The 23,174-nt window shown below is 36.1% G+C and overlaps 3 protein-coding genes across 5 annotated transcripts; 2 read left to right on the top strand and 1 right to left on the bottom strand.

Moving 5' to 3' along the window:
- The first annotated feature begins 233 nt into the window (after positions 1–233).
- LOC149019037 (AWPM-19-like family protein) lies at positions 234–2,257 on the top strand. The gene is made up of 4 exons (XM_089153119.1): positions 234–600; positions 712–934; positions 1,849–1,894; positions 2,114–2,257. Exons 1-4 carry the CDS (start codon positions 474–476, stop codon positions 2,216–2,218), a joined length of 501 nt encoding a protein of 166 aa, XP_089009245.1. The 5' UTR covers positions 234–473; the 3' UTR covers positions 2,219–2,257.
- A 268-nt stretch (positions 2,258–2,525) lies between these two features.
- LOC149019036 (P-loop containing nucleoside triphosphate hydrolases superfamily protein) lies at positions 2,526–15,116 on the bottom strand. Of its 3 annotated transcripts, XM_089153115.1 has the most exons (14): positions 14,837–15,116; positions 14,275–14,366; positions 14,028–14,181; positions 13,700–13,817; positions 13,419–13,528; positions 13,217–13,308; positions 12,412–12,508; positions 12,136–12,216; positions 11,818–12,050; positions 7,280–7,474; positions 5,768–5,858; positions 4,797–4,919; positions 4,436–4,586; positions 2,526–3,186 (listed from the first exon to the last, which is right to left on the bottom strand). In XM_089153115.1, exons 2-14 carry the CDS (start codon positions 14,292–14,294, stop codon positions 2,975–2,977), a joined length of 1,677 nt encoding a protein of 558 aa, XP_089009241.1. In that variant the 5' UTR covers positions 14,295–14,366; positions 14,837–15,116; the 3' UTR covers positions 2,526–2,974. The 3 variants fall into 3 exon arrangements, with proteins under 3 accessions (XP_089009241.1, XP_089009243.1, XP_089009242.1); XM_089153117.1 differs by lacking the exon at positions 14,275–14,366 and having other exon boundaries at positions 14,028–14,219; XM_089153116.1 differs by lacking the exon at positions 14,275–14,366.
- A 1,088-nt stretch (positions 15,117–16,204) lies between these two features.
- ABCI12 (cobalt ion transmembrane transporter) lies at positions 16,205–23,096 on the top strand. The gene is made up of 7 exons (XM_089153114.1): positions 16,205–16,688; positions 17,033–17,149; positions 17,751–17,987; positions 18,294–18,458; positions 18,577–18,652; positions 21,451–21,515; positions 21,944–23,096. Exons 1-7 carry the CDS (start codon positions 16,314–16,316, stop codon positions 22,091–22,093), a joined length of 1,185 nt encoding a protein of 394 aa, XP_089009240.1. The 5' UTR covers positions 16,205–16,313; the 3' UTR covers positions 22,094–23,096.
- The last annotated feature ends 78 nt before the right edge of the window (positions 23,097–23,174 follow it).

Here is a 23,174-nt window from a genome sequence, read left to right as displayed (position 1 = left end):
TTACCAATCAATAATCGGATAACTTATCGGATATCCGATAAAATTCCAGATTCGAATTCGTATGCCTTCTCCAAATTTCTGTCAGATTCGGATTCGGGTTCAAACAACGGTTTTGCTAATCGGATGCGGATATTGGGGTATCCGAGCCGAATCCAATCCTTTTACAGGTCTTACATCCATATGGGTAGTAAAATTTAACTTTAGGTTTCCTGGGGTTCAAGGGTTAATTTCAATGCGAAGAAAGAGATTCTTTCCCTCTAGAATGGAGCAAAACCAAACGAAAGGGAAAAGAATTGAAGCGATTTCTTTTAACCAACGACACTCATTCTTTCTTACCATGATGAAAGGGAACCGATAACTAAGAATGTTGGTGGTAAGGATTCCCTTCTTCATATTTAAACTCTACACTAATGGAGTTGCAGAGCTAGGAAGGAAGGTTTAGGAATTGCAGAGATCTTCTAGTCCTGAAAACCATGGCTTCTGGAGCAACCAAAATATTTGCTTTCGTCCTCTTAGTTCTCAATCTTGTGCTGTATGGTATTGTCACCTTCATCGCTGGTTGGGCTGTCAATTATGGTATTGAACGTTCAGCTGAAACAGGTAATTTATCAAATCGAAGAAAAAAACTTGGAAGTATTTGAAGAAACAGATTTAGATTTTTCTAGTTTGATTTGATCTTCTAAAATATTTCCCTGATGAACATGTCCATAGCCGCATCTACCTTGATGACCCCTGCACATATATTTCCAATATACTATCCAATTGGTAACATGGCAACTGGTTTCTTCGTCATTTTTGCACTAATTGCTGGACTAGTTGGTGTTGCTTCCTCAATTTGTGGGATCAATAATATCTTCCACTGGAATGTTCCTAACTTGCTATCAGCTGCTACATATTCTACAACTACTTGGCTCCTCACCATTCTTGCAATGGGGTAAATATATAATTCTAAGGTTCATTTTCTTATTTATTCACATTTGAAGCTTGCCAACTTTAACAATCACTGTGTTCATCATTGTTGTTTAATTGGCATTTACCAGAAAAAAGTTGTTTAACCGGTTAGGTTACAGTTTATAAAGTAAGGGTTCTGTTTTGCTGATGTTCCAATTGATAGGAACTAAACTGAATCAAATACTAACCTGTTTCAAGTTCCTAATATATGAATTGATCACTGACTGGTTTCGATTAGTTACATAATTTATTATTGGTCCAGTTTATCTCTTGTGCTGTGGATAACTAATTTAGAGTCTGTTTAACCTATTGAACAACATTTTCTGGTGTTTCTTGCTTTGAAAAAAAAAAAATTTGTGTATATAATATCTCCACCCTTATATATAAAAAGTGCCTTGGTACCAAAAAAAGAAAAAAGAACTACACTGAAAACTGGTTAATAATAACTATTTGTGTTTCAGATGAATTTTGAAACATGAAACTAAAATTTTATGAGATGATCTACTTCAAGAAATAGTTAGAGTCTGCGTCCAAGCAAAAGTTGGGGTGAGCAAGGTTTAAGTGAAACAGTTTTAAGGACATTCTAAACATAAAATTCCTACTTGAATCTTGCTAATATTATTTTCACTTTTTGAAGCAAGCTTATCAAACTTCTTTAAAAGCAATGCGCTCAACACTGTTTTTCAAGTTTTATGAAGCAAAAACACTTCGTGGGTTATCAAATAGATCCTTAATCAAGTCATTTGGTTTAATTGTTGATTCAATTTGTGGTGTCTTATTCGACGATTTATTGTTGCATACGGTAATAAAAAACGTGTATATTTTCGACTTGAAATTGACACCCCTGTTCATCATCTATTTAGTAAGAATACTAGTTAATAATCTTTTATGTTGCAGGTTAGCATGCAAAGAGATTAATATAGGCTTCAGGGATTCAAACTTGGTGAGTACATTTCTTGTCTTTAGCACAGATGAATACACAGAGTTGACTTTTTTTAAATAGACAAGTGAGTAAATGGTTGAGGGGCGTCTAGTGAACAGTGAATAACAATTTTGGACCTTCAATATATAGAGAGGGATACGATTACCTTAGATTTATGGTCCCTATGGGTAATGGAAAACCTTCTCCCACGGATTTTTACTGTTCTTTGCTGATTTGCAGAGGACTCTGGAAGTGTTGACCATCATTTTAAGTGCCACCCAGTTGTTCTGCATGGGTGCAATCCATGTTGGAGTACAAGAAGTTTTCAATCGGTACAGAAGTTGAGCTAGCGATGGAATTTGCATTACCTGCATCAGTTTCAACATTTCCCCTTCTTAAAGTTCCTCTGCTTCTGTATATGCTTCTTTTCTTGCATCATGTCTGTAAAAACTCAGGTGACAATGGTTAGGTATTGAAGAGATTACCTTGATGTGCATTGATATGCTTACGATACACTCAGAACTGGTGACTTTTTAGTGGTGTGATATCTCAAACCTCTTGGCGATAGAAGTGATTCACACTATGTATTTGGCATCTGCAGTTTCAAATCTACCGATAAGTAATAAGAAGCCATCAAAGAAGATCTGAGAAAAGAAAATATTGCTCGTTGGACAATTCATCCTTACCTGATTTTTTTTGCATCGATTCAGTATCCCACGGTATCATACTAATCTGTGTCAATTCTTTGATCAGTAGAACCAGGGCAGCACACAAGCATGATTCACCATCATGCCATGGAACAGTATTTTTCTTCATTGGGAGAAATCAGGACAAAAACAAAGGCTACTTAACAAAGCTTACACGAAAGAGCACAATGGTAAACGGTAACAATTCAAAGAAGCAACAATATTTGATGAACAGTACCAAAATTTCATCATCTCAAAAACTGTTTAGACAAATATTACAATGCAACGTACAACCGATACATCAGGGAAGACTATTGGCTTATATGAGAATCTTGGGGATTAGATAATACTTTAAATTGAATAGTTACTACAAGAAAGAAAAAACAAAATTGTATTAAGGTTGCTTGTCATTGACTCATTCATCTTCTTGGTCTTTTGGTTTGGTTGAGATTGAATCTCTCTGTGGACGGTGCTTTTTCCTCTTGAGCTTGGGCAATTCCATGATCCAAGATGGAACCTCACAGCCAGAAGACTTCATCACATTGGCTATGTTCCGCAAAAATGGCACATCATCTTCTGTGTACAAAGTAATAGCTTCTCCACTCCTCCCTGCTCTGCCAGACCGACCTAAAAGGAGAAGTAACTGCCTTAGTACTACACATACTCAGAACACAAACACAGATAATCCGCGGACAAGTAGTCCAAAAAGTTAATTACTTTAAATATGCTTAGCATGTCTTATCACCATACTTGTACAGAGCTGGTATTACGAATCTGTGACTGACACAAATATTCTCCCAACATGGCTGATGACTAGTTAAATAACACAGGAGAATAAAACTTTTTCCATATCCAATCCAAATTCTCAACTGATATGTACTTTGAACAGTTCCATAGCAGATATTTGTTGGAGTTCACCTGGGGCAAGGGTGTCAATTTATACTAGAACACTTTAACGAATCGATACCATGCTGAATTTCCTATATCATATCATACCCAATAGAATTGGGAATTGGGGGGAATGATACTGCGGTGTGCTAATGATAATAAAGTAGACACTATTGGTACAAACGAATACCATACTGTATTACTGAATATTGGTACTAAACGTAATTTATAAATCATAGTTCCCATTCATAAGTATAATTGTACTATAATACACACACACACATATGTATAACACATCAAATATAATAGGGCAAATTACATATAGATTCCCGATGTTTGCATCAATTACATCTACTACCCCCGGAAAAAAATCAATTACAGATGCCCCCTACTGTTAAAAATTGAAAGCTATAAATAGACAACTCTAGTGAAGCAGTAAGGGGGGCATTTGTAATTGATTTTTTTCCAGGGATAGTAGATGTAATTGATTGCAAACACATTGGGTCTATATGTAATTTGCCTAATATATATTTATATATTTAACATAAGAATTTGTATAACAATAATCCTGTATTAACCAAATAACATACTGCATAAAACCGTACCATACCAATACCATGCAATATGCTATCAATATGAGAAAATGGTACCATATTGAATATGGTACAATAATGGTATATGAGGAGTCTGCCTTCAAATCATACTGAAAGTATACCATATACTATGACCATACTGTTTGACACTTTAGATGGGTGCTAACGGAGTAGGAAATTGAATTAGTATGAAATAAATAACAGTACCACAATCAATGCCCTTTGTGTTTCTCACATCCAACATCCAGATCAGCCTAAGACTTATGGGAACTTCCACCCCATTTTAGTACCAAATTAATGATGCTATATAAAGCACCAAGATTGTAAGCACCCCTCCATCCAACCAGTTTAAAACACAGTGACACATACATAGAGTGGTTGGTTCAATTACTAACCGATCCGGTGAATGTATGCCGCAGCAGATTCAGGAAAATCATAATTAATCACACAATTGACACCCTTGAAATCCATGCCCCTGGCAATAACATCTGTTGCAATTAAGACCCATGTCTTCCCTGCTCTGAAATTATCAACTGCATTTTCTCTCTGCATTTCATTAAAAAATAATTCAGGCTCTACCAAAAGATCTAAAACAATTTAAGATATGGGCAATTTTGTAAAGCACAAAATGCAATGCCAAAAAATAAATAAGATAGCCATCAACTTGACGAGTATCCTTATTAGCTCTTTAACTGAAAAAATCCATGATTATACTGGTAACCTACTATTTCGAAAAGTAACCATTGTAAAAGTAACCTGTATCTGGGACAAATCTGCATGGATGACATCAACCCTTATGTTGTCAAAAGCTAATTCCCTGTAGAGCTCCTTTGCCCTCTCTTTGCTTTGGACAAACACTAGCACAGGTGGATTGAGACTCTTAAGACCCCAAAGAGATCATCAAACGCCAACACAAAATTGGAAGCTAGTCAGTGAGAAGAATACACAGAATAAAATTGACACAATAATTAAGTAAACAACGATGCTAGAAACAGACCAGCGGTGAATGCGATACAGTCAGTGGTAATTTTAGTGGTTTTTAAAGACACTTCTGACCATTTAGAAAGTCATGTGACTTCATAATATTCACCTTATCTTCTTTCAAACTACATAATCATAATAGTAAAGTTCATCAGAAATTGTATAGCATCTTAGGGTCTTCTGGCAGTTCAGTTCCATTCATCAGGCAAATGGATTTGCCATCTCTATCTGGCTCAATCAAAAATGATTTCCATGGTTATACAAAAGAATCAGAACCTAAAGGAATAAATTAAACATGAGAATCATTTTTTGGATTTCCTTTTCCTTTATGATGAGAAGAGTATCATATACAATCATCAGGAATGATGCAAAATTTATAAAAGAATGAGGGATTTCTACTGGCTCATCCTGTCTAAAATATAGGACCCAAGAGAAGAAAATGTTTGTAATAAAATATCAGCAAAGTGAGTAGACCAGCAGAATTATAATCAAGTGCAAAACCTCCCAATGGAGAACAACAATATACTAAAGTGAAATACGAATAATTTTTTAACTATCCAATAGCTGGAAGCAAACTTGTGACCAATATGTTGTCCAAAGACAACTTAAAGTATAGGCATTTACAGAGGCTATAACTACTGAGTTTCGGCACACAATTTTAATCTATCCTTCTATTTTCTTTAGGCTCCTAATTTCAAAAGAGAAGCAAGTCAATCATTTCCGCAGCACAAATATCAACTGCTTACCTCAGCAAAACTTTGCCGGAGTGCAAGTAGCTTTCCTTCTTCACTACCAGTAAAAACCAGCTTTTGCTTTATCAATTCTGAAGCAGAGTTCCTGTAAACACACCCAATAAGTAAATTTTGAAGCCTGAAATAACATAATTTTAAAGCAATAGTTAGTTAGAGACCTAATGATGCAGACACCAACCTAAAGAAGAACTGCCTATTGTTTGTTTAACCATTGGAACAATTGTCGAGAATTGCAGATCAACCTAAAGAAGAAGTGCCTATTGTTTGTTTAACCATTGGATCAATTGTCGAGAATTGGGATATCAGATAACAGGAAATTGGTTATCGTCATTTTTCCTAAGAACTGTTTTTCACTGGACAAAAGATATCTATTAAACATGATATCGGTGTCATTTGAGAAGTCTTTAAGTTAGCTATCCAAAAGATGAAGACTGTGCGATTCTGATCTGTAGTGGAAGAGTTTTGTCCAATTTACTGAAGATCTATGAATTCATGTCATGTCTTGAGTTTCATTTCCATTCTATTTTTAACTAGTAATTATATTTCACCAAAGAAAGGGGTTGAGTACTCAGGGGAGCTCTCATATTGTAATTAGATTCATAATAGGAGTCTTTATTATTAAAACAAATCCATTTCCAAGGATCAGGTCTTAAGGATGGATAATTTTAAATTTTAAATTTTATTTTTTATTTTTTGCAGTCATGCAGCTGCCATCATGATTCTGCCATATATGCACACTTAGAAAGGCAGGGGTATACTTAAAATTTACTTTTTAACTTTAATATTTCAATTTTACAAAATCATAACCTTGGCTGAAACTTGATGAAAGCCCCATTCCTGCTCTCACATTTGGAAAGGTAGCCTATAAATTAATGGTGCAGAATTATATAATTATCAAAGGTATTCTATGGAGCAAGAAACACAGGCAAATTCTGGTTTTTGCCGCTTTTTTTCCTAGTGTTATTGATATTTCTTCATTACTTCACTATTTTCTCATTTTCTTCACCAATAACATATTCATTGGTTCCAAAGTGATGTTTCATACATCTAACATTCCTCAGGGCGATTAACCACAGACACAATGTTCATTCCCTTGCCAAAGTGACCAAATAACAGCAGATGAGACATTCTATTAGGCCAAGCAGCGACCTGATTGGTACAAGGTTTCTGCAACCACCCCTTTAGGAAACCACTTTTCTAGAGGTCACCATTGACCACCTTTTGGATCATTAAAAACAACAATGGTCACAATCATCTAATCATGCCAAATTATAGCACAAGGATATATTATTGGTGGAATATTTGCAAAAACAGTAAAACCAGAAAGTTGTTTACACATCTTAGGTGTGTTAATGGCCAGGGTCTACAAGGGCATATTTGTCAAAATATTAAGATCTGAATTTTTTTCATGCTAAGTTAGATGCAAAGGAATGCTGAAAATGCTAAAAAAGAAAAAAAAAGAGAGAAAAAAAATTTGCTTCAAGTTTGATTGGCTCTAATACTTACTTCCTACCCACAATAATTCGAACTGCATCATGCATTATCGTGCGTGCAAGTTCTTCAACAGTATCAGGTAAGGTTGCGCTGAACAGAGAACGTACTATAGAAGGATTTGAGCATGCTTTGACCACAGAATCAATTTGCTTCATAAAGCCAAGCTCAAATAGCTTATCGGATTCATCCAACACGAGGTACTCCACCCTTCAAAAACAATAGCAACTCAACTGGATCAGCAAAAAAGCAGTATGACTGTCTATATCCATTGTCTACAAGAGCTACCATCAGATCTATATCCTATAACAATTAGCAAAAGAATACTACCTAAATGAGTGCACGATTTATCTGCAAATTTATCTTTCTGTTTTAATAAAGTTTTCTTCCTTTGTATATTCCCTCTCATAATAATTAAAAAAAAAAAAAAACCCAATGATAGCAGTAGAATTCTCTAGGCTTCGGTCTTTACACACTGTTAAATTTCAGTAGACAAGCAGGCATGACTCTGGAAAATTATTCAGGATTCAGTCATGGTATAGATTGATAAATTCCAAAGAACTGGACCTAACTTTCTTTACTTTTAATAATATGGAACCATCCCATGTCACTGCATGCATATTAGATAAACCATAATTTGAGACAGATCTAGGCACATCGAAATTCCTTATTTACTCACAAGTTACAATATTTCAAGTCCTGGTCCTTAATTGAGATTGGCAATAGCCATCATTGACATTGCAGCTGATAATCATGCCTTTATCATTATTTATTTGATTTAATTTTCATACTTAATTAATAAAAAGAGAGCTAATTGTAATGGGACCCCCGTGCCTGTCGGCAACAGAATGTGAAGCATGAGCCATACTCAACATCGAAAATCAATGAATCATTAAATGGACAATGACTTGAAAATCGAAATAATGAGATCTATTAATTTATCGTGTTGGCCCTGTTAGTACATAGTCATTTTTATGATGTTTGATGAGATGAACTTATGTTTGTATTCTTCTTTTGGATAATTTTTCATAATTATGATTCTTGAATGATTTCTTTTTTGGATGAATGTGACTATTGAATGTTTGTTTAACTCATTACAGAAAGTAGTTTAAAAGTAGTTGTATTGAAAAATTTTCCCCACTTTGGTCGCCTTATTGCTACTTAGGTGCCACTTTGTTGCCTAATCGGCTAGATGGAGCCCCCATCGCTTTAGTCACCTTTCTGCCTTGACAACCTTGGTGGCGGCTTTTCCTTTGCCGGAGCTTTGGTAAGAATATACTAGCTTTACGAGAGGTTTTGCTTTTGCAGGGACGATGGCTGAGGCAGGGGGCATCCTTGCAGCAGAGGAGGCTTTAACAGAGAATTTGAGAGAAAAACCTCTACTACTACTGAGTGAAAATCCCAAAGGAATCACTGGGAGAAGGAGAGGAAGCTTTCAGGGTTCACAACCTTTGCAAATCGGAACTTTCAATGGTCAAACTTTCCTACACATCAGAACTTCTAGATCCAAAGGAGGAACTTCCAAATCTTGCATCAACAAGAAAGAGGGAAAAGGAAGATAGAGCTATGGGGGTGTCTTGCAATAGAGAGAACTTTCAACGAAAAGAAGAGGAGATAGGAGAAAGAGAAAGAGGAAGGGAAGAGGCGGAGAGACAGAGGCGGGAGCAGTCTTCGTTTGCCCTCAAGAGCAGTCTTTTAATTGTGTTTTGAATATGGCCGAAGATGCTCTATAGCTAAGCAAACTAAGCGTGCCAAGCTTTGGCAAAGGACAATAATCTTGCGAAGATAGGGCATATCTAGGAGAGATCATCTTTTATTTTGAAGTGTAGAGTTATATTGGTTAGTGAAAAGCACTGGGGATTTGAAAACCCAAAGATCCTCACTTATTCATAGTCACAGTTTTTGCATTAATTATTACTTTATTTTCTATGTTTCTTAAAGTAGAATAAAAACAATTTAGATTTTACTTTAAATTAGGCTTTGTTGAATTCAATCTTAGTAACTTAGCCTTTTAGTTCCTTGTAGTTCGACCCTGTACTTTCTGCTAGCTAGATTAGTATAGGACTTTATTTTTTATTGATTAGCGACACGATCAGCAGCAGTGATTCTAAAGTAAATGAATCCTAGCTGCACTGGAAAAGCTACATTATGAACGATAAACTATGACAATGAAACCAAAGAATAATTAGTCAGGTAACAACAGAAAGGTATGAACATCAAAGGTTACAGCTTCTGAATTTTCTCATTTCATTCAATTTCTCCAAGACAAAAATTGGAGAAATGCTTCCTAGAGAGATTATGGACTCCTTTGATACCCTCAACCAATGATCATTCAAGCAGCTAGAATCAGAAGACGATGCAACCCTCATAAAATAACCTGATGTCAGACATAAAACAGGTCACGTGTTGTGGGAAAGCTTGATTATCAGATGAGCTCCCACTATGCAACATTTGGTCTGGTAAGTTCCCCAGTCTGGGCAGAAAGGGAAAAATGTGCGGCAGCTGAAGCAGGTATATCTATGATGATTTTCAGAAAAAACGCCAACTCTTGGTACTGACGTTGTAACAATGCTCCAGGAATTTTATGCTCAAACTTTTTGTTTGGAGACGATTTGTGTGTGGTTAGCTCTTCTGTTTTTTCATGCCACTTTTTTAGTAAAACCACTCGTTCTTAACATGAGCTGTCTGTATTCAAAATCATCCTTGCAGGATTGCAATGATCCAATTTATGCACAAGGCTTCATAAATTTGTCGTGTCAGACCTGAGCATACATTTTATCTATCCCAGACCAACATTGCATAGTTAGTTTACTTAGCCTGAGTTGTTTAGTCAGTTTTTGCAGTTCATATTGAAAGGACGTAAATACAATCTGATATGATTTACATTATAGAATATGAGTTGTGGTTAATGTATATGAACTTTCACATATGTTAATGAAGAAACATCAGTTAATTTGATTTTCTATACAAATCCTTTCAAGATGTGAAACATAGACATCAATAGGAGATTTCCAAGTCTACTTCTCTCTATATTCTCTACAGGAAAAAGAACACTGATTGATCAAATGGTTCCAGAGCCCAGGTATAGGAACTACAAAATTGCAACTCCACTCCTAGTGAGATCATCAATCCTTCAACCTTGAGGCTTCTACGTGCACTACCATTACCCCCCATGCTTGTGCAGGGGCTAAGCGGCCAGACAATAATCTGATTAAAACCAGCATCACTACATCTTTCAACCAGCCATAAATAATATTAACTTTCCTCATCCATATTTTCAACAGGTTTCTAACTGATTTATCTGCTTTGTGTCCAACAACCAAATTGTCCCTTATCTGACCTTAATTCTTTGACTAAGATCACAACCCAATTGAAACTCTGAATCAAATATTTTCCAAGCCTAACTACTAAGTGCTATTAAATCTTTAAAGTTCTCCATTAAGCTAATCTGTACAAGTACAGTATTAATATCCATAATCCTGCTTCAAGATCATACAGGAAAAAAGCTATATTTTCTTTCCTATGCATATTGTGGTCCAGAAAGGTAATATTTATCAGTTCCTAGCATAGAAGAAATTTTGAGGGAAACTCAAGTTTTGACCAGGTAAAAATGGGAAACTTATGTAAAACCTGAAAATTTTTGAGGAAGCTTGGGATTTTTTTGTGCAAGTTTTAGGGAGTTGGGGTTTAACTCTGCATTTAAGTAATTAAAGTATAAAGAACACATTAGCACATGCATTTTGCTAAAAAAATCAATATAGAAACGTCATTCAATATACATAACATAACTATAGAGTTATCCAAGAAGTACACTATAAGCTCAACTACTTTAGTACATGACATTCAATATATAACTTCTAAGTTCAAAACATTAAATACAAAGTAATTGACAATAAAAAGGAAGTACAACTCAATGCCAAGAAGAGTGCTTCCATGGACCCATCTCGTGAGTTGAGTGTACTGTGCATGTAACATCCTCTCCTCCGACCAACGAACATAGACATTCCATTACATGTTATACCTATGGTTGTCGAGGTAATCAACAATTGCAGCTCTATAAGTCTGGTCATCAACATGTCTAAGATAATCAGTCTGAGGGGTACACAATTTGGATAGTGAAAACCTGATGGAGGGGGTATTGGTTGTGGAATTTGGGGAAACATGAAAAAAACAAAAAAATTGAAAATTTGGAGAAACCACAGAACTTGCAGGAAAAAGTCTCAAGCTTATACGAAATGTCCCAAGTTTCCACAAAATTTCCCAGTTTCCCCTGAATTTTTTTCTCATAAACCGGTTGGTCCAGCCAATTTGGCTCAAGTTTCGACCTAACCACAAAAAATTGAGGTTTCGACAGGTTTCGGCAAAAATTTGATAGTTTCGATCGAAACTTGGGACTTTTCTTGGTCCCCCCATAGTTTCGTCTCGAGGATCCACAAGTACAAAATTTCGGTCGAAATCTCAATAGTTTTGACCGAATTTTGTATGATGGTTTCTAGTAATCATATTGTGGATGAAACATCTGGATGTTAAGAAGAATAAAGACAAAAGTATACCTGCTTAAATCTAGTTTCTTTTTCCGCATAGCAAACTGTATGCGAAGTGGTGTAGATACAAGAACATCACAAGGCATTTTCTCAAAATTGCCACTTCTTGTGAGCTCCTTAGTCATTAACTTAATGTAGAATTTCTTTCCTTTCGCCAACTTCTTGCACTCCCTGGTTGTCTGAGCAGCTAATTCCCGGGTTGGACAGAGAATTACAGCTCGGATACCATCTTTTGATCCATGCTGATTGTATGGAAAAGGTCATTAATGATCAAGAATAAAATTTCAATGAAATAGTTTAAATGTGCAATTGATGATATACTGATACCTTAAGTTTCATAAGTATGGGACATAGAAAAGCCAAAGTCTTGCCTGAACCTGTTGGAGCACAAGCAAAGCACTCTCGTCCCTGATAAATAGCAATAGAAGATTGTCTTGGGGTTAAGAAATGGCATAGACTAACTTATACGAAAAACATAATACCTTAAATCACAATAAGTATTTACAAAGCAACTCCTCAACGGTTTTCTTTTTTTCTTCTTTTTTCCAGTTGGGGTGGGGAGAGAGGTGAGAGGAAAACAAAGCTTAAAATAGAAGAGCATACAGAGAGGAGGACTGGAATAGCCTGCCTTTGGATGGGCGTTGGTTCTTTAAATCCAAGTTCTGCTAAATTGCGTAATAAATATGACTTGCAACCATACCTGCTCTAAGATCAAGTCAAGATTCATTTGTACCAGCGAAAAGAAAAGCTAAAGAATACGTCAATAAGTAACAGAAGGAAATGGTGATAGCAGAAAATGCAGACAATAAAGAAAAACGTTTTGTTATTGAAGAGAATAATATAAAGTGAATTTCTTTGGGACATGACGTGTGCAATTATCTTCAATTTTTGTGGTTGACAAAAATAAAGCCACAAGAAGTACACTGACTATAGTAAATATTAATACATATCAGTTGTTACATAACAGTTGCAAGAAAACCGAAGAAAACTGAAAACATCACGTATTCTCCAATATGCATGCCAAAGGTTCCTCATGATTTAGACAGAACGGAACAACCCAAAATTGGATGAAACCTCACAGACAGGTTTCATTGGAAGCATGACAGACCCACACATACCCGCTAGCTATCTCATAATCCTTCCTCTTTCTAACAAATACCAAAGTTCCAAGGGAATCTCTGCTCAATCTAGACAATACTTTCAGACTGTCATAATGAAACAGCTGGGAAAGTGATCTAAGTCACACTGAGCTGTCTAGCAGCTTCAATCTCTTAAGAAGCAACATAACAAAAGCATCACCAAATCCTTAATACTTCAAACAATTTCCAGATAAAGAAAATCAAAATCCACCTCAAAGGAAACCGTTATTCACATAGGCACATGAATTGCAAATTAGAAGAAAGAATACCTTGAGCTCAACTCTGAAAAATCATTAAGAGGAGATGGGACATTATGCCCAGAAATATGAATTCCGTGCTTCTTACGAAGTAGTGCATCTCGCTGAAATTAAAAAGCAAAATGAAGTTAGTCAACAAACCCCAGGCCAATGAAAAAAATCTCCCTTTCAATTTCAAAGAGACAACTAGAACCCAGAAAAGGTAGTCATTAACCTCAATCTGTCTGTTCATTGCCTTCTTTTCATGAGAGTGATCATTATCTGCATGGTTGTCTGGTTCATTGGCATCTGAGGTCTTGAAGACATTGAATCCTTGTACAGTTTCTGAAACCAACAGCAATCAGGATGCATCAAGAATAAAAGTAAGGTCAGAGTAGAAAGCATACTGTGCAAAAAGCAAGAAAAATGCATAAAAAATATATATATGAAGAGATTAGCAATCATAGTGACAATAAGCTCACTATGTCAATAATACAACATAGGAACAAAGGTTACCAAGAACTTTAGCCCTCCGCTTCCTCTTTTTCCCAGATAGAATTGCCTCTTCAGCTTCAACCTTTCCAGTTTCCACCAAGCTCAGGTTTTTTGATGATTCCTCACTCTCCTTTTTCTCCTACAAGCATCAACCATGGAAAGGTTAAATAAGAAACACTACACAGGGTAGAAAAGTAGGGATGTCCCTCGTAATAAAATCAAGTACAGGCTTATTGAGCCAACGTTTTCAATAAGATATCACTAAAATCAGATATGGCAACAATTTTAGGAATATGATAGGTCTTAAGAAAATTTAAACTAGAAAAGATGAGGAGATGAAAGAATTTACTTTAAATAGGGAAAACTCTCCGGCAAACTTTTTCCGGTCAAAATGAGTTCCTGAGAACAAGAAAGAAGACCCCTTCTCCATGGCTGATGATACTCCACGCACACTGCAAGTCTCTTTCTTTCTTTTGCCTGGGATTATCTTAACTTCCTCTTCCCTAGGATAGTGGCTCTTCCATAGTTAGTATGGAAACAGCTATAAAACATGGACTGATACGTAATCAGTTAAATGGACTAGACAGCATTATTACTTTTTCAAAATCCAACACATAAAACGTGTACAGCAATGACAGAGTACATGTTCACTATGCAAGCCACTGTACACGTAATCAACGACATCCACCTAAAAAGAGTAAGGTAAAACCTCATTACAGTTTACGAGATAATGTATAAATTTCCTCACAGAGCAGAATAGAAGGAGAATAAACGAACATCACAATCAATGAGATTAGGGAAGACACAATCAAAAAATAAAAGACAAAAATAAACAATGATATGTACCAATTGCTAAGCCAGTAGTAAATTGCAATGGAGTAAAACAAGTTGATGCCTTGATATTTTCCATGAGAATGGAAAAAATTGCAGACATTAATTAATCTGGGACTCAGTTAATATGGTTGGTTCAGGTTTCAACTCTTCTAAGCAGCCTTTGTATATGGTTGCTTTTTCAAGATCATATTCCTCTAACTAGTAGGAAAGTTTTATCGAACATGTATAATGCAACAGCAATTAACCAAGTAAAATGCTTCTTATGTTACAGTGAAAATCTCCAACAAAGAGGTTCAAATGCTTCAGGAGGACCGAAACACTCACAGAATAGTTCCCTTTTCGCTGACTGAACGGAGATGGTCACGCTGCCGCCGCTGCAATCGATGGAAAACGAAGTTCAGCTGACAACACAGTCTGTAATAGCCTGGTTCTTAAGTTCTGAAGAATTTCAGTCGTCACTCGCCGCCGACCAGCCTGAAAAAAAACTGAGAACGGAGACGGAGAAGATGGAGACTAGGTTTGGAATCAGGAGACAGATGAGGAGTTAGGGGTTTTGTGCAACGAGAGTTCGACAGTACAGTAGCGCGCCTTTCTTTTGTTTTTCGTTTTGTTGGGAAATTTTCAGCGCAATCCGTTATTTACCCCTAAAATTATTCAATTTAGTAGTCAGTCCCTTATAAGAAGAAAATATATCATAAACACCTCTTATTGCCTCTAAAAGATCACAGTAAGTAATACTGTGTGCAAGTTAAACTTTTCAAATAGAATCTTATTTCACAAAAAAAAAAAAAAAAAAAAAAAAAAAGAAAAGAATAACCTTAAATGAAAATTTTTATGATTCTTTATTTTTTTTTTCAATTATAAATTCTCACAGAGTTTAGCACATAGATTTATGATTAGTGTTTTTAATCTTAAAATGTAAAAATAATATTGAAAATATAACAAATAAAAACTCAAACCAAAAAAAGAAAAAAAAAACTACTATATTGATAATAGAAAATTTGGTCAATAACTCAACTAAATCAAGAGATGGCATTATAGGGGGAAATTTTTGAGGGTGGTAGTGGAAAAAAAAAAAATTTGAGAGTAGTATTGAAAATTTTCCTTTTAATTTTTTCAACTCCTAAAAAAATGGAAGATTAACTATTTATTTGGTCAAACAATAGTTATTTTGAGACAATTGTCACTATATACATATGCTTGAGAGGTAGTAAATAATACTATCTTTGGACTTCTTTAATCATAAATTTAAAATAAATACTAGTTTATTTTTTCAAACTAATGTTCGCTCGACTAGCTTATGCAATGGATAAATCTTACATATAATTTAAATATAAAACAGAATTTTGCCCTTGGCTCAAAGAGGATTTGAACTCTGGCCCTTTTATGTAAAAATTCCACTTTCTAGTTTAAGAATTCCAATTCGACATTTAGAGGGTGGGCACTACGGTTATTTAAGTCCTGGGAGGGGCGTTAGCATGTAATTTTAAGAAAAAGTCATCCCCTTTTCTGCCCCATATGTCTATAGAAAGAACCAAAATTGAAACCGAACCGCACCAGTTCTCATATGCCCACTAACAAAGCCTACCCAAATTGAACCAAAACCAATTTCTAAACCTGCTTTGGATCGACCCGATCTAAAACAAGACAAACCGCCGGTTTGACTCTCCGCTGATTAGTCTAGCGTATCTCTGCAATTTCCATTTTCCATTGACGGTTAAGTTGTCGACCACTCCCGCCATTTGAGGCGAAGTGAATATCTCCAGAATCCCAAACCCACCACTTCACTTTAGCTTCACTCATGAACTGTAAATTTGTTACCTTGCCAACGGTATCTCTTCAATTCCACTCCATAAATCCTGCTAGCGGAACCCTAATTTATTTGAATTACGGCTCCCAATTTATTTCCCGGCATTCAAGTCTTCAATCATCAGTTCCATGGAAGAAAGCTTTGTTTCCACTGGCTTTGAGGAACAGGAAGAGAAGGAAGCTCGAAATCAGGAGTTCAGCCGACGGTGACAGTGATAAGCGAAAATGGATGCAGTGGGTGATTCCTAGAGGAGCTGTGGCGGAAAGGATTTTGAGATTAATCTCTGGTGCAACTTCGAGTCCCATCAGCCAGTATGTGTCTTCGCCCACCACATTTTTGCATTCGGTGGATCCCAGAATCAAACTGGTATTGCTTGTATTTCATGTGTTTTTTTGGGTTCGTTAGGTATATCTTATTCATGGCATGTTAATGTTGATTTGAAGATTCTTCTCCTCACTCCTTCACTTCTGAAAATGGAGCAAACCTTGTTGTTTATCGAACTTCTAGGTTTACCTGAGAGAAATTGTTTTTCCTTTAATGAAGATACCATTCGTTCTCTCTCATGAAGTCTTGTTTTACTGCCATTTCTTCTGTAATTGTTGCTACCAATTGGGGGTGGGGGTGGGGGGGGGTGGTTTGCTTGAAGTTAGAGAAAGGAAATCAGGAAATTAACGGTATGAAAATATTTACTGATTTTCTTGGTTTTGCAGGTATGGCTTCTTACTCTTGTTCTGTTGCCGGCGAGGTCACCTATTCTTATGCGCTTTGGCTTAGTTATTTACCTGGCCTTTCTGTCAATTTGGATTCTTCCCAAAAATATGTGGATGGTAAGTCTGAAGCCTAACTTTGTAAGCTACAGCTTGGATAGTTGTATACTTAAACCTCATGCATGCAACTACCTGGTGGGGCAACTGACAAGTGGTTCATAATGTGTAAACAATGAATTGAGGTTAATTCATTCTGACATCAAGCCTAAATATCTTGTTAGATTACCTTGTCTGAATGCATCGGTAATGCATAGACTAGCATGGGTTCAATAAGTTGGAATGAGATGGTAACATCAAGAGAGGGAGGTATCGTTTATAGTATGCTAAAGTTAAGAACCATTAGGCCACGTTTGGCTGTATTACTTTACCATTTTGGGGGATGTGTTGCCTTTAATGTATCTGCACTCTACTTCTCTCTACAGTTATCTCTGCTGCTTTTATTTGTCTTCTTATCACCTTTTTTTTTTCCCAAAATAATTTTCTCTGGTGATAAAGATAAAGTTGACTCCTTTTTCTCCCATTCCTGAATATGGTTGATGTTAATTGTTAATAAGTGCTTTCTGTGAAGGTGACACCAAATCAAATGACACATCGAGCGAGACCATTCTGTTCCATTGTGAATGAGAAACGTTTCTGAGTTTGTTTCCAATGTATTTTGTAGGATCAATTGGGAAGAGTTGCCTTGCTCTCTGGGTTTTTATTTCTAATGTTGGGACTGGGCTCAGATGGTGTACCTCCGCTTGTCCAGTCAAGAACTCCACCACCAGCAATGATGGGTTTGCCTGATATTCCTACATCTTTGGGAGGTTATTCTTATGTTGTTATGAAGTTAGGGCCACTAAAGCTTACAAGGAAAGGCTTATCAGTGGCAAGCACGTCTGCATGTTTAACCTTCACTGTATGTCTCTTGTATTATCTGTCCAGTATTTTAATCTTTTGTTATCATCATTTTTATGGTTGAATTTAATTAATTAATTATTATTATTACTATTATTATTATTATTTTTTTTTATTATTATTTTTTTAACTCTTTGTGGATTTTAACTTAGCATTTTTATGCCAGAGAAAAGGGGGAAGGGGTTGGGGGGGGGGGGGGGGGTTAGGATAAATACTAGAGTTTCCAAAATTTTCGCCTTTATGGCTTGTTCTCTGCTTAGTTTAGTTGCAATGTCATTCTAAAACTCTGTCTTTCTTTTCATGGAAGATCTTTCAAAGTGCAACCCTTTGTTTGACAACCACAACTCCAGAGCAGCTGGCATCTGCTTTGCAATGGTTTATCCAACCTTTGATTCTCATTGGTGTTCCAGTTTCTGAAGTTATCCTTACCCTATTGCTCTCTTTGAGGTTTATCAATCTAGTGTTTGATGAGGTAAGGACTTGTTTCAATTTGAAAGTTGGCTTTGATGAATTTCTGTGGGTTTTCTGTTGATCTAATTCTATGGTTCTTAACTGATGATTATCTCTGAGATATAATGCATTGTTGCCAGGTTCGTAATACTGCCTCAGGGATTGTAGCACGCAGATTAAATTGGAAGCAGTTGACTATAATGGAAACAGTTGATGGTAAATATACAGTTCTTTTCATCATTTTATAGTACTAGTAGTTGGAGTATGTTGCACTCCACTTCCCTGTCCTCTGATTTAAAGACACTTGCTTGCCTTATGTATTGACTAACCCCAAAACAGGAAGATTCTATCAACTGTACCTTTAGATACCCATTTGCTTGTAGAAGTGGGTTGGGAAAAATAAACATGTGGGACTCATTTGGAGTGGGGGTGGGGTATAGGAAAAGAAATGAAAGGATTTTGTGAAAAAGTTTCAATTGTGGGTCCCATTTGTGTTATTTTCTCTTACTTTTTCTCGAAGTCCCACTAAATATGTGGGACTTTGAAAAAGGATGGGGTGGGTAGCATGTCACAACAAAATACATGCTTGTCTTAATTTAAGGAAGCTTGTCTGCCAACTTTTCCACCCCATTGAACCAAACAAGCCATACTTTGGGATTTCATGGAAAAGTTGATTTTTTCCCACCCTGCTTCAAATTCAGCAGAAGAACGATGCCTTATTGACACAATGTTAGAAGTGCCACAAAAAGGATTATAATACCCTCATCCCCTTCTTCCCACCTACAACCCACTTCCACTCACATGTCTGCAGCTCTGCATGACCAAACATTGCTTCCCTCGCAGCTTACTTCCTTAGAGTGGGGGCACCACATTGCTTCTTGCAGCAATGCAGCCTCCAATGTCTTTGCTCAGCTGGGTGGTTATCATGTGAACATTGTGGATGTCAAAGCCATTAACATGGGGGACTTGATTTGTAATCTATTTTATGCCCCAATAACATAGAGATGGACAAAGATAAAAAGAGCAAACATAGTTTGAGAGGGGTTTTATTGAACTGATTTTGCCCCTTCTTCCATATTATATCTTACACTTTTGGGTGGAGGTGCATTGGGGACCCCAAAACATTTTTTTGAAATTTCCTCCATTCCCTTCCTGAAATTTTGAAAATTGCCCTCTGACCCTCTTTTCATGCATGAAATTCTAGTACTTGGAACCCTTACTAGAGAAAATTTAACAATAAAGTTAATTGGTGGAAAATTCATTGTGTTCTGTGTGAAATATCGGTGTTTTGCCCCTCCCAATGTTAAATCCTAGCTCTTCCTTTGCTTACTCTTTTCAATTATTACAACAACAACAATCATAACCTTGTCCAAAGTGAATGGGAGGATCCAAATAATAGAAAAAGAAAGATGGGATGACAATCCTGGAAGGAAGATGAGTAAAAGAAAAAGTAGGGGGGGGGGGGGGGGAACAAAAAACAAAAAGACAAAGTAGCAGTCTTACCAGCATCTTAGGAATATTCCCGATAGAGATTCGATTCTACTAGTCCTTGTCATCCAACAACTCTCTGTAGTCATGTGAGGTTTGAGCCCAACCATATGCATGTCCTTTCTATGCACTTTGCTAGTGGTCATGTAGACCTCCCTTCCTTATTTAGCCTGTGAAGCTGCCACTCGAGGTGGTATGGTCATGTTCAATGGGGAGCCATAGAGGCACTAGCAAGGAAGAGAGACTTGATCTAGTTTTCTTTTTTGTTGCTTAATGAAAGTCTGATTTTTCTACCAAATAGAATGATTTTTGGTCATGTCTTGTTGAGTGGCTTGAGCCATTGAGTGTGATTTCTGGTTTTCTTTTTCTTTTTCTTTTTCTTCTTGTTAGATGTTAGTAACTGCAAAATATTGGATGTTTAGGTGGAGTCCCTTTGAGTAATTTCCAGTTTTTGCAGATCATTTGGTTGAATTTTGATTGGATTTGTTTGGAACTTGACACCTGGTTCTGGTTAATGGGTGGTCATACTAAACATCAAAGTATATTAAATTAGAGTATGAATTGATTGTGAAAATGGTTTCCTTTCTGAACTTCTTTCCTAGTAAAAGTGACAGAATGCATTAGTTGGAAATCTATTCCTGATGAAAGTAAAGGAGAAGAGATATCCTGAATATTTAGGGGGTTGTTTGGTTTCATACTCCTTGCCCTTGGTGGCACTTGGGCAGTTTATCGTTCATCTTCAACCTTATGACTTTCCTGCTGATTAGCTCCCAGATTTTCACAAAGTTGATTGGACAAACCTGACAAAACCTGTCATAAAAACCTTCTCCAAACCCTTCTCGATTTCTCATCTTTACAAGATCCTATCACAGTTATGAATATGTTTCCTTCTTCTCTCTTCTAATTGCATTCTCTACCATTAATCTCTGTTTTAATGAAACAAGAAATTAAGAAGGCAATTACAAACATGGTAGCTATTGAATGAAGAAAGTCTAGAAAGTTGCACAATAGTAGGCAGTGAGAGACTTTCTATATGAGTATTTCAGGTAATAATGGATGAATCTGAATAGTACCAGGTGGATCTAAATAGTGGAAGCTCGTACTTTAAGAATATTAGACCATGTAAGGGTATTTTTGGGTTTAAAATGAATGTATCAAGGCTGATATTGTCACTTAACAGTGTTTTCTCATGGATGGGTATGGTTGATAGAGTCTTTCCATTTTAGAGTTTGGGAATTCAATATGTAAAGAGGGGATTGTTTTTCAAGCAAATCACAGGGAAGGGAAGTGGAGTTTATTTTTATTTGTTATAATTAACCCTATCATATGGGTAGGTTGCCTAGACGAATTTATTCCTCAATTTGGATGTCTTCCATTGAAGGATGAGTTTCAATTTTTTTCCCCCTTTTTCCCACTACTTGGAAATGGAAAATTCAAAAAAAGCATGGGGAACTTTTATTATTCCTATCCTATAGAATCCCCCTCGGTGCTTATGTTTCTCACTAGTTGTACTTGTTTTTTTGCAGTCTTTTTCATGTATGTTCGTCGAATCTTCAAAAATATATTTAGCAATGCTGAGCAGATCTCCCAGGTTGTGCTTTTACTATTTACTTTTTAAGATTGTATATCTTTCAGATTCTGTTCTTGCATACATGAAATATAAATGAGCATCAAATTCATGGGATCATGACTTGATATGCCCTGACCTCAGTTAAAAGGACTTGGCATGTTTGCCATGGCGTTTCAAAATTATTATCGTCAGTGCAATTCTTTTTGCCAGTAGTTGGTTGGCTATGATTAAAATGAATAGGGCTGTAGATTAGTGTGCATTAGTATCATGCATTGCATGAGGTTTGGCAGGTCAAATTGAAACTCAACTGTTACCATTCACCCCCCCCCCCTCCCAGAACAATCTCAGTAAATAAATAAATAAATAATTAGAGCTCCTTTTAAACTAGCTGCTGTTGCGGAATAGATCATTGAGGTTTGTACTCTAATTTTCTTAACATACTTTTGCAGGCCATGATCGTCAGAGGTTTTCGTGGTGACAGCAATTCTCACAAAATTTACTTACCAAACACACCCATTGGAATGCCAGATTTTATTTCATTATTGTGCCTTGTTGGTTTAGTAGGTGCCACTGTTCTGTCTGAATCTTCCCTTGTCTAATACCCCTTGACCGTGGTTAGTTCCAATATTTTTTCTGTTCTGTTTTGCCCCCTTTGATTCATCCAAGTGGAATTCCAAAGTGCAGAATAGTCCACTTCTGGGATTTTATGATGATAGCACTCTATTGTCCTCTATTACAGGTATGGTATTCCTGAATTCATATTTCCTTTCTTCCTTAGTCTTTTATCTCGCCACAAGAAACAGTAGAGATAGATTCATTACTTTGCTCCACTGCTCCAATCCTGACAGTTATGCTGAATGCTGAATGTGTAAATCCTGTGAAACATCATCTTTGATCCATTTGAGTGTAAAACTTCAGAAAGCCCAACTTATTCAACAAGGAATTCTTTTACTGAAACTACAGCGAATGTTATTATTCAAGTCCGTTTTTGAAACTTTGAAGACTAATGGAGTTTTCCGCAGAATTGATCAATTAATACTTGATGAGAGAGCGGAGGGCAAACCTTCCTCTTCAGCTGTTTGGCCATTTCAAAAGCTGAAACTCCAGAACTTTTTCTCATACTTTGTCTGCCAGTTCCTTGTGATTGCTTACAATTCTAGTTGTAAATGTTGCAGCAGGGATACATGAGTATGTGGTCAGATTTAAAAATAGATTTAGTCACTAAGATATTTTTAAATTTTTTTTACTCAATGATTATCAAATTCCAAATTTTATAATAATTTGTATCGCTTAATTAATAATTTACCATGAACTATCTAAATTTTTTTGGTGAAGGAACTATCTAAATTATCTTCAAGTTTTTTATATAAAAACTTGCGAGAAGCATTTACTAATTCCTTCAGTCTCTTGGCAATTCAATGGCCGACAATATTTTCTCTTTTATAGCTCTCAGTTCTCATATTATTTGTTAGTCAAAATTTAAAATTTGATAATTATTTTCAAAAATAGAATCCACTTTTATCATAAATATTTTCATTTTAGTAATTAAAAATATCTTATTGAGTAAATTTTTTTTAAGGTCTTTATTCTTTTGACCTAAACAAAAGTTACTCGGGAGAATTATGCAGAGGTTATTCCAACGGAATCTTTGATATAATTTTTAAACCATAATTTGTAACT

This window comes from Hakea prostrata, chromosome 4, assembly GCF_041222555.1.
Source record: "Hakea prostrata isolate BN-2017 chromosome 4, UWA_Hpros_2, whole genome shotgun sequence".
NCBI classification, from domain to species: Eukaryota; Viridiplantae; Streptophyta; class Magnoliopsida; order Proteales; family Proteaceae; genus Hakea; species Hakea prostrata.
The sequence above is the reverse complement of the archived record's forward strand: the minus strand, read 5'-3'. Positions and strand labels throughout refer to the sequence as shown.

Excerpts from the sequence above, each read along its gene's own strand:
- ABCI12 (XM_089153114.1), top strand. The coding sequence starts at position 16,314 with ATGAACTGTAAATTTGTTACCTTGCCAACGGTATCTCTTCAATTCCAC. Across the intron at positions 16,689-17,032 it reads TGGATCCCAGAATCAAACTG|GTATGGCTTCTTACTCTTGT; the intron begins GTATTGCTTGTA and ends TTGGTTTTGCAG. Across the intron at positions 18,459-18,576 it reads TCAATCTAGTGTTTGATGAG|GTTCGTAATACTGCCTCAGG; the intron begins GTAAGGACTTGT and ends CATTGTTGCCAG.
- LOC149019037 (XM_089153119.1), top strand. The coding sequence starts at position 474 with ATGGCTTCTGGAGCAACCAAAATATTTGCTTTCGTCCTCTTAGTTCTC. Across the intron at positions 601-711 it reads TGAACGTTCAGCTGAAACAG|CCGCATCTACCTTGATGACC; the intron begins GTAATTTATCAA and ends ACATGTCCATAG. Across the intron at positions 1,895-2,113 it reads GCTTCAGGGATTCAAACTTG|AGGACTCTGGAAGTGTTGAC; the intron begins GTGAGTACATTT and ends GCTGATTTGCAG.
- LOC149019036 (XM_089153115.1), bottom strand. The coding sequence starts at position 14,294 with ATGTGTTGGATTTTGAAAAA. Across the intron at positions 7,475-11,817 it reads AAGAAACTAGATTTAAGCAG|GGTGGAGTACCTCGTGTTGG; the intron begins GTATACTTTTGT and ends TTGTTTTTGAAG. Across the intron at positions 3,187-4,435 it reads GGCATACATTCACCGGATCG|GTCGGTCTGGCAGAGCAGGG; the intron begins GTTAGTAATTGA and ends TTCTCCTTTTAG.